Here is a 19,124-nt window from a genome sequence, read left to right as displayed (position 1 = left end):
ACACTTAAAATCCAATGGTTTATTTTTCAGACTCCATAGATAGCATAGCAAAGACATAGCAAATGAGAGTGGATAGGCATTTGTCTGCATCTTATGCACACATGCTAACACAAAGGGCGTCATTCCATTTTTCTATAATGTTCCAATATGCATCTGCTTTCTTTTTGACTAGCAGTTTACAGTTGGCCCCTGTTGCCTTGGGGCAAACAGAAGAAAGAGCCCCATAGTATTGTAAGAATAGCTGCATAACTAGAGAAATACTATATTATGGAAACGGATCTCTGTGTAAAAAAATATTTTTACACATGCAATTAATTTATACGTGTGCCTAGTTTAACTGTTTTACAGTAAATGTGTGGCATCAAGGGACCTCTTGACAACTTCCTAATATTGGGATGTCTCTGGAAAGTCTAGAGCGGCTCTTGTGAGCGAACACTTTACTTTGTAATGTATTAGCATGAGGCTTGTGTCTTAAGGGAGCTCAATTATTGCTGCATGTGGATGAAAGGCTGACGTAAACCATCAGGTCTCCTTAGGATATGTTTTATAAGTCTGTAGCGGTAAAGGAAATATCACTGCACTTCTGCATCACTGCGCTTTTCCCTATGCAGATATTGACATATCCACTTAGGAAATACCCTGGAGGAACCAGATCATTTACGTCAGCTACATAAGCTGTAGTTGAGAATGCACAACCTTTCTTTAAAGTGCTTTGCACTGCATGATAAAAGGAACATTATATATTGGGAAATAAAACATTTGTTTTACGTCACATTTATTGACTGATATGACGGTAAAGGTAATCAAAGTGTCCCAATATGATATATGTAAGGGATGCGTGGCCATATTTGCACATAGCTCATCGTAAATGGGTATATCTGTATTTAAATGTTTTAGGGGGTAATCACCTCATTTCTTTTGCAGGAAACAAACTGGCTCATGATTTGAAACGGCCAGAGAAAGATTTCCAGAGCTGTACAGATCATATAAGGAAACCTTCGCTGCTGAATTTATGACATATAAGGGACGGTTTCCTTTTTCTAAAGTTATTAATTATCGGTCAAACAGTTGCATTTTTTTTTTATTCCACTTGGAAAGCACTTAAATGGCAAACAAGCCTTTAGTTTTTGACTTTGTTGTATTTTTATGTCTAGCACAGAACATTGTGCTCTTTCCCTGGTGATCTATAGTTTCTTCTGTCTTTATGGAATGTTACAGTCAGTCAACAACTTTGTTATTGCCGAGCTCAGTGAGAAAAACTGTTTCATAGTTCTATATTTTGTCAGAATTTACTTGTGAATGGCCATCCTGCTGCAAAATAACTATTACGTTAAGCTATGGAAGCGTCAATACAATCATCATATAAACTGATAAAAAATAATACTAACCCAACAATGGAAAAGATTAAACACGTCTGATAATCTTTGGATGGTATTTACATATGAAAAATAGCAATTGATTGTATTACACTAAATAGAATGTAACACTGCAGTGAAAAATGTCGAGCACTCTTAATCCAGTATAAGATAAAACCTTCCAATATCATATGAACATGACTAGGGAAAATGACAGCTTTTTTCCCCCTTAGGGCAAAGCCCCACGTGGCGGAATTGCTCTTGAATTCCGCTGCGGACACTCCGCAGCGTTAATCCGCTGCGGACCCGTTTCTCCATTGCCTTCCACTTCTTTTTAGTAGGCTTCGTTTAGACGAGGCTGAAAATTCCGCTGCGGAGCATAGGCTGCGGTGCGGAATTTGGTGTCCGCAGCATACAATGGATGTTGCGGACTGGTTGCGGACTCATTGCGGAAGTTCTCCATTGACTTCAATGGAGATTCTAAATTCCGCAATGAAGTCCGCAGATGTCATGCACATGTTATGTGTGCTGCGGATGCGTATTGCTTTTTTAACATCACATTTCTTCATTCTGGCTGGACCTATGTATTTCTAGGTCTACAGCCAGACTGAGGAAGTCAATGGGGCTCCCGTAATTACGGGTGACTACGTGTGTGCACCCGTAATTACGGGAGCGTTGCTAGGCGACGTCAGTAAATAGTCACTGTCCAGGGTGCTGAAAGAGTTAAGCGATCGGCAGTAACTGTTTCAGCACCCTGGACAGTGACTACCGATCCCAATATACAGCAACCTGTAAAAAAAATAGAAGTTCATTCTTACCGAGAACTCCCTGCTTCTTTCTTCAGTCCGGCTTCCCAGGATGACGTTTCAGTCTAAGTGATGGCTGCAGGCAATCACAGGCTGCAGCGGTCACATGGACTGCCGCGTCATCCAGGGAGGTCGGGCTGGATGCCGAAAGAGGGACGCGTCACCAAGACAACGGCCGGTAAGTATGAAATTATTTTACTTTCACTAGGGAAAGTGCTGTCCCTTCTCTCTATCCTGCACTGATAGAGAGAAGGGAAGTACTTTCACCGCAATACGCAGCAGCTAGTCCGCATCAATTTACTGCACATTTTGGGCAGATCCGCCACAGAATCTGCAACGCAGATTCTGTGCGGCATTGATGCGGACCGTTGCGGAGGAAATCCGCCATGTCTGGGCATGCCCTTATTAAAACTCTTCTGTTGAGTTCTTTGGCTCTGGCCCAGCAGTCATTTATGGTACAGAAGTCATTTACTGTATGTCTTGTACATTTTTCTCCAGCACAACACTGTCACACAACTAATGAGTTATGTATTGCATCCATTGTAGAATAGTCAAATATCACACACAGGGATTGTAGGATCTCATATCTTTTTCCAAATAAGTATACCACGTGTTTTTTTCACAAGCGCTCCCCCTTAGGCTAGGTTCACCCCATGTTTGGCGATAACATTCATATTCTCCAGGTTTAAGCAACTGTATGCCTATAGAGTTGTATATTTCTGTAATTGACTTCCATTTAAATTAAATGTATACCACACAGTATATGTACATTCTATCGCACACACTTCTATTGAAAATCATAGTCGACTGCACTATTCAATACAGCTAAGACATCTTTATCCCAATGTATACTGACCAAACAAATGCCAAAAGACCACAATATAATATATGACGCACGTGCACCACAGACGTGTTGTAAACCTAGCCTTACCTGTCATACTTGCTGGAGCATTAATTTCACATTTCTATATGTAATGGGCAATGTTTTATGCCCGGTACCTTAATGAATGATTTTTTTATAAATGTCCGACACTTTATAGTAATTACCGTATTTTTCGGACTATAAGACGCAGTTTTTAGCAAGAATAAGGCCTCATGCACACGAACGTGCTTTTGCGGCCGCAATTCCCCCGAAAATCCACGGGAGAATTGCGGCCCCATTCATTTCTATGGGGCCATGCACACGACCGTAGTTTTTACGGTCTGTGCATGGCCCGAGAACCCGCACCGCAGAAAGAACGGACATGTCTTATTACGACCGTGTTCTGCGGGTCGGGCTCATTGAAAATAATGGCCGCAGACATGTTCATGGCCCGCGATTTGCGAGCGGCTCGCGGCTGACAGTCCGCTGCCGGCCGACCCAAAAATCACGGCCGTGCACATGGCTGCGGTCGTGTGCATGAGGCCTAAATCTTGCTAAAAAGTCCCTGTGTCTTATAGTCCGCAGTCAAGGGACCCGGCATCACCGGTACCCATCACCACGTCATTACTTAACCCCTTCCCGACCCATAACGTGCCAGCACAGCACAGCTGGACGGGGGTTATGTATGAAGCGGGCTCACGCACGGAGCCCGCTCCATACACTGCAGGTGTCAGCTTCTGACACGCTGATGTAATGGCCAGAAACAGTAATTTCGCTGTTCCTAGCAGTTTAAAGGGGTTGTGGCATAAAACACATGTATCCCCTATCCACAGGATGCGGGGTACAAGTGTTATTGATAAGTAGAACGGGGACCGAAAGTTACCAAGAGAGCTGCATGAGGAGCTGTGACTTCTGCATTCTGTGTCCGGCAGCTTCATAGAGATCAATGGGATACTTCTGCGCATGCGCGAGCGGCTCTCCATTGATCTCTATGGAGCTGCGGAACAGATATGCCGGACACAGAACCCGGAAGTTCAGGCTTCTCACGTAGCGCGTTCTCCTTATTGCTGGGGGTCCCAGCGGTCGGACCCCCAGCGTTCTCACATGTAGCCCCTATCCTGTGGATATGGGATAAATGTGTTTTATGGCAAAGCCCTTTAACTAGTTAAATGCCGTGGTCAATAGCGACCGCAGCATTTATAGGGGTTTTTCTATGAAGGACATTTATGACATATCCACAGGATATGTCATAAATGTCAGATAGATGCAGGTCCCACCTCTGGGACCCGCACCTATCTCTAGAACTGGGCCCCCTAAACCCTGTTCTAGCTTTCTGTGCTCTCCCGGCCACTTGGTTACATGTGGAGTTACTGAAACAACGTAACTTGCGGAGCTAAACTGTTTCCCTAACTCCCATAGAACTGAACAGTAGTTACTGAAACAGCGTAGCTCGCATACTACATTGCTTCCGTAACTGCCATTCACTACTATGGGAGTTAGGGAAACAGCGTAGTTATGCTGTTTCAGTAACTCCACATGTAACCAAGTGGCCACTGGTTCAAGTCCCCTAGGGGAACTAATAAAATGTGTAAAAAAAAATATTAAAAGTTCAAAAAAAAACTTTTCCCATTTTTCCCCAAGCACAATGTAAAAAATAAAATAATTTGGTATCGCTGTGTCCGTAAAAGTCTGATCTATTACAATATACCATTATTTAACTTGCATGGTGAGTTTAAAAATGTAAAACATCAAAATAGTTTTTTGGTCACCTTTAGTGCATAAAACATGGTGGCAATAAAACTACAGCTCGTCCCGCAAAAAATAAGCCCTCACACCGCTCAATCGATGAAAAAAATATAAAACATTTTTGGCTCCCAGAATGTGGTGAAACAGAAGAAATTATTTTTTAACAAATAATTTTTTCCCTATTTTCTGTTGTCTAAAACCTGGGTGCGTCTTATGGTCAGGTGCGTCTTATAGTCCGAAAAATATGGTATGTCAAATTCACATATGTCTGTGCAACGTTTCAGTTGAAAATACTGCACATAAGATAAAATATGTGCCAGGAAAAAGACAATTTATATAAAAAAATATATTTTTTAGTAACATCCAATTTATTAATAATAAGTTTACATTATGCATCTATTCTAAATCGTATTCTAAGTGTTTTAAGGGCCCCAAGCTACATGAACAGTACCTGTGGATATCTTATTCCCTGGCAGAGATCTGCAAGTTTGATTTCTATGATGAGGCAAAGAGTATGTATTGAGGAGAGCGCTGTGTACAAAGGCTAGCAGAACCACGGCCACTAGGGATACACAAACACTGCTAATTACACATGCATCAGCGTGCTCAATGTCATGAATTAATGAGTCATGAATTGGAGCCCAGGGAGTCACTAAGCTTTCTAATTTGGAGCATCCATCTCTACCAGCTTCATTGTCAATAATGAAAGAAATCAGACAACTCAAACAACACATCTATGGAAAAATAGCACACAACAGTAATAAAACTTTAAAAAGCCCCTTTTAAATGACACTAATTAAATATAGCCGTTTCATATTAGCTATAGACAAAGGGTCATCTAATGAGACCACTTCTTCTGGAACTGAACATACAAATTATTCACAGCGGGCCCTCACATTGGCAGCACGATGTTGTCCTATTTGCTGAAATTTACTTTGCTATGGGTTTTGCATGAATTTATCTAGAATTAAGCCAAATAAAGATTTCACTTGAAATGATATCAGCATAGAGAATGACAGAAATAGTAGCGTAGAGCAGATTACAAGGAGGTGGAAGGCCATTAGAAATCTGTATTAATATATACCAATATCTATTAATGCTAGTCACATGGTTATGTGCTTATATACTGTATACCATACATTCTCTGCTTATATATAAGACGTTTTGGCCTCAGAGGTTCCGCTTTTTTTCAAATGAAAGGGGAATATCTGATATCAGCAGATAAATGTTATGATTTTGTTTAATGATAAGATATAAAATGTTCCTATACATGTTGAAATGCCACCTTGGAACCACTTTAAAAAGGACCTGTCAGCTCTCCTGTCTGTTTTATTAAATACATGTATTTCCCAAAACATAACAAATCTAGAGTATCTTTTCTTAGGACTCTGCATTATGCCGTTCCTCTGTTGTTCCTCCTAGAAGCCTATGAATAAATTGACGACTGGGTGTTACCATTTAGGGTGTGTCCCTACACAGTCTTAAACTTTCCAATCAGCATCAGACTGTGTAGGGACTTGACCTTTGACTAGGGGAATGGTAACACCCAAGTATCAGATTATTAATGCATTTCTACAGTTATGAGATGCTCCTGCATTGTTATTTAATGTAAATGTTTACTAAAATAGACATGTCAGGAGACCTGACAAGGAAATCCCGTCAAAATGATCTTCTGATTTTAAAGATACATATGCCTCTATTCACACAGCCATAAAGTTAAATGATACAATTCTGGAATCCTAGAGTCATCACCGGGGAGTGCTTAAGGGGCCTACTGTATACAGATCTATTATTACATTTAATGACTGTTCTTGATGCAGTCAAATTCTGTAATAAATGTAATAACACATCTTTATAAAGTGCTTTATTTTTTTTATTTTAATACAGGCTTGGAAAGTCCCTGCTTTTCTTCATACAACAATAAAGTTGACTGATAAACGTCTGGCTTCATGAATCCACCACTAGGTGAAGATTTAGAGATTGCTGCATATACATTTATTATTGAGTCCAATGGGGCTGTATATATCTGTATGCAGTAAGCTCCCCATAGTGGTGGCTGCAGAAAGCCAGAATTTGTATCATATGACATTACAGCAGGGAAAGTAGAGGTATTCCAGTATTAGAGAAAGAAAGCTCCAACCTTTATGAAAATATATTATGAAATTAATGGATTAGACTAAGAAAAAAAATCATGTTGTAGGCACAGCTTAACTTTATAATTGTGTTAAGGGAAGCAGGGGATACAGAGCACTGTGACAAAAAACAGCCCATGAACTTATTGCACTCCCTGGTCTATGTAAGGGTATGTGCACACGAGGGCATTACGTCCGTAATTGACGGACGTATTTCGGCCGCAAGTACCGGACCGAACACAGTGCAGGGAGCCGGGCTCCTAGCATCATAGTTATATACGATGCTAGGAGTCTCTGCCTCGCTGCAGGACAACTGTCCCGTACTGTAATCATGTTTTCAGTACGGGACAGTAGTTCCACTGAGAGGCAGGGACTCCTAGCGTCGTACATAAGTATGATGCTAGGAGCCCGGCTCCCTGCACTGTGTTCGGTCCGGTACTTGCGGTCGAAATACGTCCGTCAATTACAGACGTAATGCCCTCGTGTGCACATACCCTTATAGTGTTTTAGCAACATTTATCAAACAGTCTAGTCCAGTTTTTCATTTTGCATAAAAATGTGCAGGTTTTTCTTTTTTACGTCGTTTACACCACTTTCAAAGGCGGCCCAACAAATTTGTGTACACGTTTTCTAAAGTAACATTTTCCTAATAATAATAAAAAAAAATAATATGCAATGACCACAAAAAAAAAAATGCAACTAATTCTAGCATCTCAGTGGTGTTGATCATTTAAATTGATCTTTGTAGGCTGTAGCTATAGATGCTAGTAAGGTAAGAAAATACTTTTAAAAACATACACGTTCTCCTTTTGGACCTCTGTCACCCGGCCGTCCTGGAGCTCCCTGAAAAATATAAAGAGTCATTCATTTAAAAGATTTTGGAGAAAAAAATTTGAAAATTGCAACAGAAATGTTATTGTTTGTTCACTGAAGTTATTACAAGCAATAAAATTAAATGTGACTCACCAGTGAACCTGGTAATCCATCATTTCCGTTTCTTCCCTAGAAATGATATATGGAATTTTAGTCTTTGAATTGCATTGCATAGCCGCACATGAGTTTTAGATCATCAGTTCTCCTTCCTCATCAAGCTATGAAAAAGCGCACACTGTGTACCCAGTAAGGACGATTATAGGAACTATTTATCAAAGTCTAGAAGTTGCAAAACTGATAGAAATCTTGTTTCACAAACAAAATAAAATGTATCAATTTTTTTTGGAAATGTTACTTTATTTAGTAAATACAGAAAAAGCTTAAAAATAATAGAAAATAGATTTTGTTTTTAGACCTCGGAGAACTGCATTAAGTGAACTAAAGTAAATTAAGGGGCCTACTGTATACACTATAATTAATATAAGAACTTGCTTTAAGAAAATATTCGCTGAAATATTTTCAAGCAATAAAAACTTTCTTTTATCATGATTAAATGTCAAAATGTATTAAATGTTTATATAGACAGAGAGTTGACTAATTAGGGGAAATAAGGGCACATGTAGGGGCGAGGTAATCCTGGTGTGGGTTGAAAACCAAGACAATTTTAATGAAATGGTTTTTGGATCTTTTTTGCATAACTTTTTCTATAGATAACTACATCTGCAATACTGCATGTAAAATGTTTTTATGACATTGCATCTTTTTTACATTTTAAGTCAATGGAGAATTGACACTAAAGTAACACTCATAGAGCATGGCATGGTTTGAAATAGCAGCAGTGTTTCCTAAAATTGCATACAATTTTAACTGAAAAAAATTAAATACTTTGAGAGTTTTACCTAAAAATGTAGGATAGAATCAGATTGGAAGTTAGAAGTATATATTGATTTTAGCATTGAAATGGTCCCCTCTGTGTATGCATAAGGTATTTGTTAAATTACAACTTGCTGAGGTACAACAGTCTGCCTATTTGTGCAAGCATATGTAATACATTTTGCTTGGAAGGCCATTTTTTTCAAATGGTAAATTGTCCCTTTTCAATTTATAAAATATTTTGAGCTAATTTACTACTCTTTACTTTACTTAAAATATAAACCAGATTTCAATTACCAAGAATATACTGAAACAAATATTATGTACTATTTTATTTGCCGGTTTATTAAGCTGTAAGCCTCTATTCACATCATGTTTGTGGGCTACGTCTGAAGTATACTACGGTTAGAAACCAAACCTATCTTGTGATATACTTATAGATACTCAAGAGCCAAGCATATGATAAAAGAGTATCCTTTTGGTATACCTTTGTCAGCTTACAGGTGTTTTTCACACATGTAAGTACCCATATGTGTCTGAGTGGTCACCAGATGATGGCACCATAGCTTAGAAGTAGTCGTTTTGAAAGAACTATGGTGTGGGAGGAATTGCCATGTAAAGGATTACAGTTCCCATGATTCCTTTCCTCTCTCACAGACTTTGCCTATATTTACAGCTGCATGTATGCCCCTCTATTACAAGGTTTAAAGGCTCTATTACACCAGCCAATTTTAACTGGTGCAGCGAGCACCGATCAACGAGACAGCTCGTTGATCGGCGCTCGTTTGCTCCTGGAGCTATATATGGGCAGCTATGTATAGGGACAGAAGGGGCTATGTATGGGGACGAATGGTCGCTACTGTTTACACCGGGAGTTGTGCTGCCGACAACAATAATATTTACGTTTTTTAAAAAGATACGATCGGCAGATGAACGAGCATTTGCTCGTTCATCTGCTGATCGCTGCCCTGTTTACACTGGGTAATTATTGGCAACGAGCGTTCTATGAACTCTTGTCTGCCTGATAATTGCTCAGTTAAAACCCCCTTTAGGTACAGTAGTGCTGTAGTTACTCAATATCTACTACGGAGACACTCCTCTGCTGCCCAGCATGTGAAACACGATCCCTCCAGAGACAGAGAGGAAGGGGGGAGAGCAGGGAGAAGTAGTGATACAGGGAGGAGGGAGAGGGGAAATAACAAAGTGTTCAGCGTATGGAACGTCACACAAGCAGAAAATAAACATCAGGAGTATGGTCATGTCACTGCATGTAATACTGGCTTACAGAGGCATTTCAGCCACACACAGTACATTAGAAAGTGACTAGCCTTACTGCAGTTGAACCATTCGCACACAAATTTTTAAGCCTGGAAAATGCTTTTAACATCTGGATAAGGTTTCTTGGCAATGTTAAAAAGTGTAGTCTACTACTCTATTCAATATTTCAGTATTGCAAAAAAAAAATCTTTAAATAAACTGCATGCCCCAAAGTGGTCTGAATAAAGCCTAAAACCTTTATTGTTTAAAACCTTGCCATTGTATATAAGCATATCGGATTGTTTTGTCTGCAAAATACTAGTATTCGTGTTCTAGTATCTGTTCTTTGAAATCTGCTTTCCGACTCCAACCAGTACAATGACCAAGTGACAGTCTCCAGGTCTATTTTACAGTATGAAGCAATCACATATACTTCTATTAGGCAGAGACTTCATGGAGAATATTTTGTGTCAGCTATTTAGACTCTGATACAAAACCCCAACAACTTGTATCAACATAGCATTGTAGCATAGTCAGTGTTGAAGTACTTTTATTTAACAACTTCTAAACATTTGACATGCATGTACGTCATAGTCAGGAGGGGGGAATAAGGAGCAGGTTCAGGAGCTAAGCCCCACTCCCACATACGTAGCTTGTATCGGCTGTATATCACAGCTGACACTCTCTTCTAATAGCTGGGATTGGACATTACCCCGTTCCACGCTATTTATTGACTTAGATGCCACGGTTAATACTGACTGCTGTATTTAAGCTGTTAGACAGATGGGGCCCCCCTCTATTATCCTGTCATCTCTCGAGCATGATACAATTGCCTGGTACCGATGGGTTGTCATGGCAGCCGGAGGCTTAATTAAGGCCCCAGATCTGACATCTTAGTCCTCCGGGGCTTAATAGGAGAATGCTAACAGCACAATACAAAGCAATACATAACTATTGCAATGTATTGTACAAGCAATCTAACTATTGCATGTTCAAGTCCCCTAGTGGGACGAAAAAAATTGAAAAAATATATTTGGTAAAGAATATATATTAAAAATAAAATCATTAAAAGTACAAAAAAAAACTGAAAAATAACAATTGAATTTTGCCGCCTCTGTAACAATCTGAACTATTAATGAATTTTTATTTTTTTTTAAAACATTATTTATCAGTAAATGCTGTAAGAAAATGAAAACACAAAACACATTTTATTTTAAACTAATTGTTTATATTTTGTAAAAGTAGCAAAACATAAAAAAAAATATAAATTTCATATTGTCATAATCAAACTGAAATGCAGAATACAGTTATCATGCTGTTTTTAGTACAGCATAAAAATCCTGCAAACGTCAATGGAAAAATAAGAAAAAGTTTTGGTTCTTGGAAGACAGGGATGAAAAAAATTAAAATGAAAAAAGGAAAACTGCCTGTGGCAGAAAGGAGATAAGCCTTTTGTCCTTTTATAGAAGGGAATACAAAATGTGGAAGTCACATTGCAGCCCAGTGGTGAGAAAGAGGTCTCCTTGAATCAGGTCATAACTATAAGGCTGGGTTCACACGACCTATTTTCAGGCGTAAACGAGGCGTATTATGCCTCGTTTTACGTCTGAAAATAGGGCTACAATACGTCGGCAAACATCTGCCCATTCATTTGAATGGGTTTGCCGACGTACTGTGCAGACGACCTGTTATTTACGCGTCGTCGTTTGACAGCTGTCAAACGACGACGCGTAAAAATACAGCCTCGTCAAAAGAAGTGCAGGACACTTCTTTGGACGTTGTTGGAGCCGTTTTCTCATAGACTCCAATGAAAACAGCTCCAAAAACGGACGTAAAAAACACCGCGAAAACGGCGCGAAAAACGCGAGTTGCTCAAAAAACGTCTGAAAATCAGGGGCTGTTTTCCCTTGAAAACAGCTCTGTATTTTCAGACGTTTTTGGTTTCAACTGTGTTTTTATTGAAAATTTTTCAAAAATATACATATAACTTAGAACAGCATGAAGGGCCATGCAATTCACATAGTAAGACAGTAACTTTCAATAGACATACAAAACATCTGGGAAAAAACACAGGGGTTTAAGGGGGTGAGGGGGGGGGGGATAGTCGGAGCTCCACCTACCACCTAATCTTGAGTTCGCTGTATCCAATACTTGTCCCACGAGTCCCACACCACTTTGAACCTGTCCAGTTCATTGTCAATAGAGGCCGTCATATGCTCCATTGTACGTATTTCCCTAATTCTAGTTACTAAGTCGATGTGGGAGGGAGGGGTTGTCTGTCTCCATTTCCATGCTATCAACGTCTTAGCGGCTGTGAGAAAGTGTCGGAAGAGTCGAGCTGGTGATTTCCCCAAAGACCTAGGGGGAACATTTAGGAGGTAATGAAGAGGATCTAAGGGAATATCCTGCTGCAACACCGCCAATGCCAAGTTCTTAACTTCCAACCAATACTGTTGTACCAGTGAACAGCTCCAGAAAATATGGAACAGATCACCTCTCTGACCTCTACAACGCCAGCATTCCGACGGAATACCCGGATTGAAGCTATGCAGAAAGGCAGGGGTGTGGTACCAAAACATAAGGATTTTATATTGGTTTTCCTTATATGCAGTGCAGATGGAGGTTTTAGCTGCTTGCGACCAAATAATCTGCCACAATGAGAGCGGGATGGATTTATTCAGTAAGGCCTCCCACTTCAACATGTATCTATGCCCAGGCGGAGGGGAACCCTCCGGGGATAGCAATAATGCATAAATGGCTGAGATAAGCCCCCTAGTGGTGGTAGCATACCGACATAACCTTTCGAAGCTTGTAGGTGCAGTAACCCGCGTGGATCTAAAAGTTTGCTGCATGTAATGTCTAACCTGAATATAGTGAAAGAACGCAGCGGAGGGAATATTATGATGTTTTTGAAAGTATGAAAACGGGTGAAGCTCTTGCGTGTGGGGATCAACCATATCAGCCAGATGAAATACCTCAATTCCCGTCCACAATCGGACTATTCGGGAGGTAGTGCCCCCCGGAATAGTGGGAGTGTAGAGTACCGAAGTCAAGGGCGGGCAACCCGATGCCAAATGGAAGCGGTTTTTACAGGTTTCCCACACCTCCCTTTGAAATCTCATGGGACCCAATAAAGATGCAGTCGGCATTACCAGTGGGTCACCCCATAACAGGGAGTTTGGGTGGACCGGGGCCATCCATAGCTTCTCTATTTCGGTCCATTTATTGTACGCCCTTAAAGACACCCAGCTGGGTATACGACGGAGGTGTGCCGCCCAGTAGTACTTCACCACATCAGGGACCGATAGCCCACCCGCAGATCGACCCGATAATAAAACTGATTTCGGGATTCGATGTCTGCCGGAATGCCATATGAACCTGAGGATAGAAGACTGCATGGCCCGCAATTCCTTCATAGGTACTGCTACCGGCAAAGTCTCAAAGTAGTACAGTAATTTAGGGAGTAAGGTCATTTTGACCGCTGCTATGCGCCCAAAAAATGACATGGGAAGAGGATCCCACCTGGCAATTAGCTGACGTAGCTCTACAAACAGAGGGGGGAAATTAGCCTTGTAAACCGACGTATAGGAGGGAGTGAGTTGAACTCCTAAGTAAGTCAGGGAGGTTTCCTTCCAGTTGTAGGTGTAGTTGTGTTTGAGTAGCTGGAGCTCCTGGTGTGGGACATTAAGAGGGAGCGCTTCCGTTTTAGATGTATTAGTTTTATATCCTGACAGCCTCCCATACCTACGGAGAACTGTAGTAAGGTTAGGGAGGGAGGTATGAGGTTTAGTGATAGTCAAGAGGACGTCATCTGCAAACAGGGAAACCTTAAACTCTTTATCTTGTATCTGGACCCCCGCTATATCCCTGGATTTCCGTATTTGAGCTGCTAAAGGTTCTATGCATAGCACAAATAAAAGTGGGGATAGGGGACACCCCTGACGTGTACCATTCCAGATTTGAAACGGAGGGGAGGTGGAGTGTGGGAGTTTAATTGCCGCTGTCGGTTTGGAGTAGAGACCACGCAGTGCTGTCAAATAAGGGCCCGAAATCCCAAATGAATTTAGAGTTTCGAACATAAATGGCCATCCCAAGCGGTCAAACGCCTTCTCTGCATCTAGACTAAGAAGGATCGCCGATTCCTTTTGCTTTTGGAGGGCATCAATGAGGTCAAGGGCCCTTCGTGTGTTGTCTCCTCCTTGCCTAAGAGGCACAAAGCCCACTTGGTCTTTGTGAATCAAAGAAGGGAGCCAAACATTGAGTCTATTAGCTAGAAGACGGGTGAAAATTTTTAGATCCGAATTCAGAAGGGCTATGGGTCTGTAATTGGAGCACTCTGCGTGGTCTTTACCCGGTTTAGGGATCAGCGTGATATGAGAATGCAGGAATGTTTGAGGGATGGGAGAACCCTGTAGGAATTCATTAAATAAGGAAGCCATCCGTGGAACCAAGATCTCTGCAAAGGTCTTATAATACCCATATGTAAAGCCATCTGGTCCAGGGGCCTTACCACTAGGGAGGTCCTTCAATATATCAAACAATTCCTCCGCAGAGATCGGGGCATTCAGGGATGAAAGCTCCTCATCTTTCAGTTTAGGGAGAGCACAGGAAGAGAGATATGCTTGCAGCGTTTCCCTCCGACGAGCCGGATCAGGTGGTAAGGTATTTGGCAGGTGGTATAAGGATTTATAATAGTCATGAAAAAGTGTGGCTATCGTGTCTGGGTGATGCTGGAGTATGCCCGCCTTATCCCGAACCGCCTGTGGAGTACGAACAGTCGCCTGATCCCGCAATAGTCTGGCCAGGAGCGAGTGCGCCTTATTACCTTTGTCGTAATATTTCCTTTTTGTGTATAGTAATGACTTTTCTACCCCCTTCATAGCTAAGTCCTTGAGTTGTGCTCTAGCCTCTATCAATTTCCGTAGTGTCGGGACCGCCGGTTTAATCCCCATTTCTCTCTCCAACTTAGTAATTGTCCGATGGAGAGCCACCCGCTTGGCCCGAGAGTCTCTTTTCAATCTAGATCCCATTACTATGCATTGCCCTCTCATCACCGCCTTATGCGCCTCCCAAAGAGTGGATACTGAAGGAACCGATCCCTCATTAAGTGCATAAAATTCCCGCATATGTCCGGCCAGGCTGTCCCTAAGAGCAGGGGACTTAATCAAAGTTTCGTTTAAGCGCCAATGACATACTCTCGTATTTGGTTTCCCTATCTGCAGGGACACAGAAACTGGTGCGTGATCTGACCAAGAGATGGGGTCTATATTCGCCCCCTGGAGCGCACGGAGGGCAGGGACATTACCAAAAAAGTAATCTAAGCGTGTATGAGTGCTGTGCGTATGGGAGAAGAAGGTATAGGACCTATCACCTGGGTGATCCACTCGCCACAAATCATAGAGCTGGTGCTCTCTAATTAGTTGCCTAAAACGTGTAGAAAGTCCTGTAAGGGTGGGCGTCGGAGTAGCGTGTGTAAGAGAGACCCTATCCATGGACGTGGAGAACGGGACATTAAAATCTCCTCCCACCAGCCATGCCCCCCTAGGAAGCTTCTGGAGTTTAGAAAGGAGTCTACGTAGGAATGGAATCTGTGCGGTATTAGGAGAGTAAACGTTACATAAAACAATGGGCTGTCCAAACAAAGTCCCCTCTATTATAACATATCTGCCTTTCGGATCTAGATGTGAGGTGTGAACTTGTATGGGGCAGGAAGCTGCTATCAAAATGGCCACTCCCTCCCTTTTGCGACCTGACGAGGCAGAGTACACAGCAGGATACGCCCCTCGGGCAAATTGGAAAGTTCCGGATGAATCTAAGTGTGTTTCCTGCAGAAAAGCAACTTCCGCTCCAAGCGATTTCAACTCCCTGAGAAGCAAGCGTCTCTTCACATTGGAGTTGAGACCCTTGACATTAAGTGTGACAAATTTAACCATGATCAAAGATGTATGAAAGAGTAAAGAAGGATGTGGAAAGTGCGGATGTATACAGCTCACAGTTATGTCGGGGCCAGTCCCATGTTGGTTTCAAAGCAAGCAGTGTTCTACGGCGTCCTTCTACCTTGGAGGTTCTTGGAGGATTCACTGTCGTCTCAAGTGTTATTTCGGATGAAAGTAGGAGGGGAGGGAAAGACACTGGGGTAAAGACGTACCAGGGAGACAATACACATATCTGCAGTGAGAACAAAGAGAAATGCATGAGATCAATGAATTTCAAACACACTCAGAAAATACTACCAGGGAGAATACTATACCCTGGGGCGGGTGATATTAAAGCAAAAGAAAACTGGTAATACAATATTACCCTTTGCAACTCTCTCTAAAAACAGAGGGAGAACTGCAAAACAAATTACCCCTATCAAAAAAGGAGGTCGGGTCTCAATAGTCGAGGAACCTAGTACAAAAGTACGTATAAATACGTACAGGCCGAGAAAAAACAAAAACAAAAAGGGGGTGAAAGAGCCAAGTGTATCCCGGGCAATCGCGCCCTGCCACAATTTACGTTAACGAATTAAAGAGAAGCAACATAAAATCAGAAATATAATCCTAAATGCATTTTTAGCCTAGGATAGTGCAACTGGTGAAGGGAGCAGCTGGTATGAGTGACCAGGCTCCTTCACATATTTTACGGAGGTGCCGTGTATCTGCGCAGCGTCCATCAATTCAAATCAGGTCTTGGTGAACTTCGGTTAGACTGTCGTCTTGGAGAGGTCCTCCGCTTATTTCGGACCGACTGCCAGACTGGAGGTGGAGACGAAGGCGGCAAAGGAGTCTCCCAATTCTGCATCTTGGGCGTTGGTATACCAAGGGAGTCACAGAAATGAGGCAAATCCCCTGCGTACCTCAGGGTTGCAGAAACACCATCTCTTCGGGCTGTAAGGGAGAACGGAAACCCCCATCGATAAATAATATTGTGGTCCCGTAGGGCTGCGAGAAGCGGACGAAGCAGACGTCTTTTCTGTAACGTAATCCAGGAGAGATCCGGGAATAACTGAATCGGCACACCGGCATACTCCAGGTCTTTACGCTGACGGGCTTTAAGCATAATGTCCTCCTTAGTGCGGAAATCCTGGACACAGCAGATGATATCTCTGGGCTGAGATGTAATGGATTTTGGTTTCAGTGCTCTATGCGCTCTGTCAAGCGGTATCCGATTAGACGGGGGTGCACCCAAAAGGTCGTTAAAGATAGTCTCTAACACGATGGGAAGATCTTCAGACCCCGAGGGCTCCGGTATGCCCCTTATCCTTATATTATGACGGCGACCTCTGTTATCCAAATCCTCTAGATGCAGTTGCATATCTCTAATGGACGCCAGCTGGGAGGACACTGAAGACTGTATCACAGAGACATGGCGCCTAGTGGCATCGTGGTCATCTTCTAGAGCCTCCACCCTCGTAGCAATCTGCTGTATATGCTGCGACACCCCCGCCAATTCTGAACGAAAAGCTGCCTTCACTTCTTGTATCATACTCTTAAAGTCCTCTTTAGTGGGCAACTGTGAGAAACATTCCCTCCACATAGGGGGCACATCTGAAGGAAGTGAGGCTGAATCCTCCAGGTCCGAATCTGAGGCATATACAGGGGCCTGGGCATAGGGGGTCAAAGATGGTGTATCCCCCAGATCGTCTCTCCTCCCCGGCTGCTGGATCGTGGGCCGTTGAGGTTTAGGTGCAGGCCAAATCTGTAGGGCCATTTGTGCTGAGGGCTGTGACATTGGTGGTTCAAGCAGGTGTACTGGGGCCTCTGACTGAGCTGATGCTCCTCGTGGCCTAGCCTCCATTACTCCTGGGATAAGGGACCCCCTTCCCTGCTGTTCACAGGACGAGGTGGAGGACAGCTTAGGGGAGCTGGGAGGGTGAACTTTAGCCATCCGGCTATTCAGCTTACCCTGTACGTGGGGCACTGTCTCCTCTCCCTGCTCGGACATCTCCCCTTCCTTCTGACACGAGGCTGTCCAAGATGGCTGCGGCTGAGGGAGCGGCGTGGCTTGCCGCCGAAGAAAGTAGCCGTCGATCGTTGGTGGAGCGGCGGCGACCTGGTGCTGTGCTGCAGGGGTGAGTCTAGACCCTTGGGGTCTTTTTTTCCCCATATGAGGCACCTTTCCCCGCTGTAGGCTGCTGGATCTGCGTGGCAGGGCGCGGAGCTCTCAGCTTATGCGACCGGCGCCATCGACTGCTGGCCACGCCCCTTTCAGACGTTTTTGGTCACTACGTGTGCACATACCCTTATACATTTGTCCTATACTATAAATGCTTTCAATATAGGCGTTGTTAGTTCTATGGATAAGGCGAGGTGAGCAGTTGAATCATGAGAATTCATAAAAAGTCCAAAATTGACCACAATCTCTTTTACCCAACATTAAAATAAATAATGGCTTATTGGGGGTGGGGGGATTTTGGTCAGGCTCATTCCATAAAAACTAAGGGACTCTGTTGAACAAAATACTATAGTGTATGGACATTTTAATTTTTTATTTTATTTTGACTCCTATTTGTCTCTGTTTATCTATGTTATCACACACATAATAGTCTCCCCAGTCTCCTTGACAGTGCTTTCAGCTGTCACATTATCACCAGCCTGAGGGTGCTATTCAATGACCTGTATACATATTGCATAAAGATAGCTTGAGTTTGTCAGTGCACAATAGCTGAGTTTGTCATTTACCACAATTTATTGGGATATCATAATGTGTTATCTGTGTTTTTCCATAGGATTGCAGGTAATAACAGTGGGCAAGAAAAGTAAGTGCCAGTTTGGGAATTTAGAGCATGTTTTGCTTTATACTGCTCTTTTTATACATGTATGTGTTATTTCTTTGGTTTGACACAGCTGTCCTATATTTGTAAAGCTCCAATTAACAAGTAGAAGAAAAGCTGCCTTCTAATCCTTTTTGTTTTAATGCTTTTGACAATTTTCTTCTCACTCAAACAGTGCACTCCCTGGATACTGCGGCAGAGTCGCTTCTTGGATCTTTTACAGTCTTGTTCAGTGTTTTCTCTTGTTGGCCTCAATACTTGCTTCCATGTCCGTGGAGATAATCTGAGGCTCTATATTATCTTCTTTGCCTTCCTTGTACACTGTTTCTAGGAGACCCTATGTGCTCATTTAGATTATTTGTATAGAGGCCAGTTGTAATTGCTTTCACTATATGAAACATCACTCCGCAAGATCAGTAACACGGCTTACGCGTTCTTCTGGCAAGGATGATACATCACTGTTTG

General features: G+C 42.4%; 1 protein-coding gene across 1 annotated transcript in view; it reads right to left on the bottom strand.

Annotated features, from left to right (window-relative positions):
- COL19A1 (collagen type XIX alpha 1 chain) overlaps positions 1-19,124 on the bottom strand; it is a 153,816-nt gene that overhangs the window by 49,057 nt on the left and 85,635 nt on the right. Inside the window, exons 11-12 of the mRNA XM_075863686.1 lie at positions 7,868-7,903; positions 7,700-7,744 (exon numbers count right to left, since the gene is read on the bottom strand). Coding sequence (XP_075719801.1) covers positions 7,700-7,744; positions 7,868-7,903 — 81 coding nt within the window. The remainder of the gene's footprint in view (positions 1-7,699; positions 7,745-7,867; positions 7,904-19,124) is intronic.

This window comes from Rhinoderma darwinii, chromosome 4 (assembly GCF_050947455.1).
Source record: "Rhinoderma darwinii isolate aRhiDar2 chromosome 4, aRhiDar2.hap1, whole genome shotgun sequence".
Taxonomy (NCBI): domain Eukaryota; kingdom Metazoa; phylum Chordata; class Amphibia; order Anura; family Rhinodermatidae; genus Rhinoderma; species Rhinoderma darwinii.
This window is presented reverse-complemented; position numbering and strand designations above follow the sequence as displayed.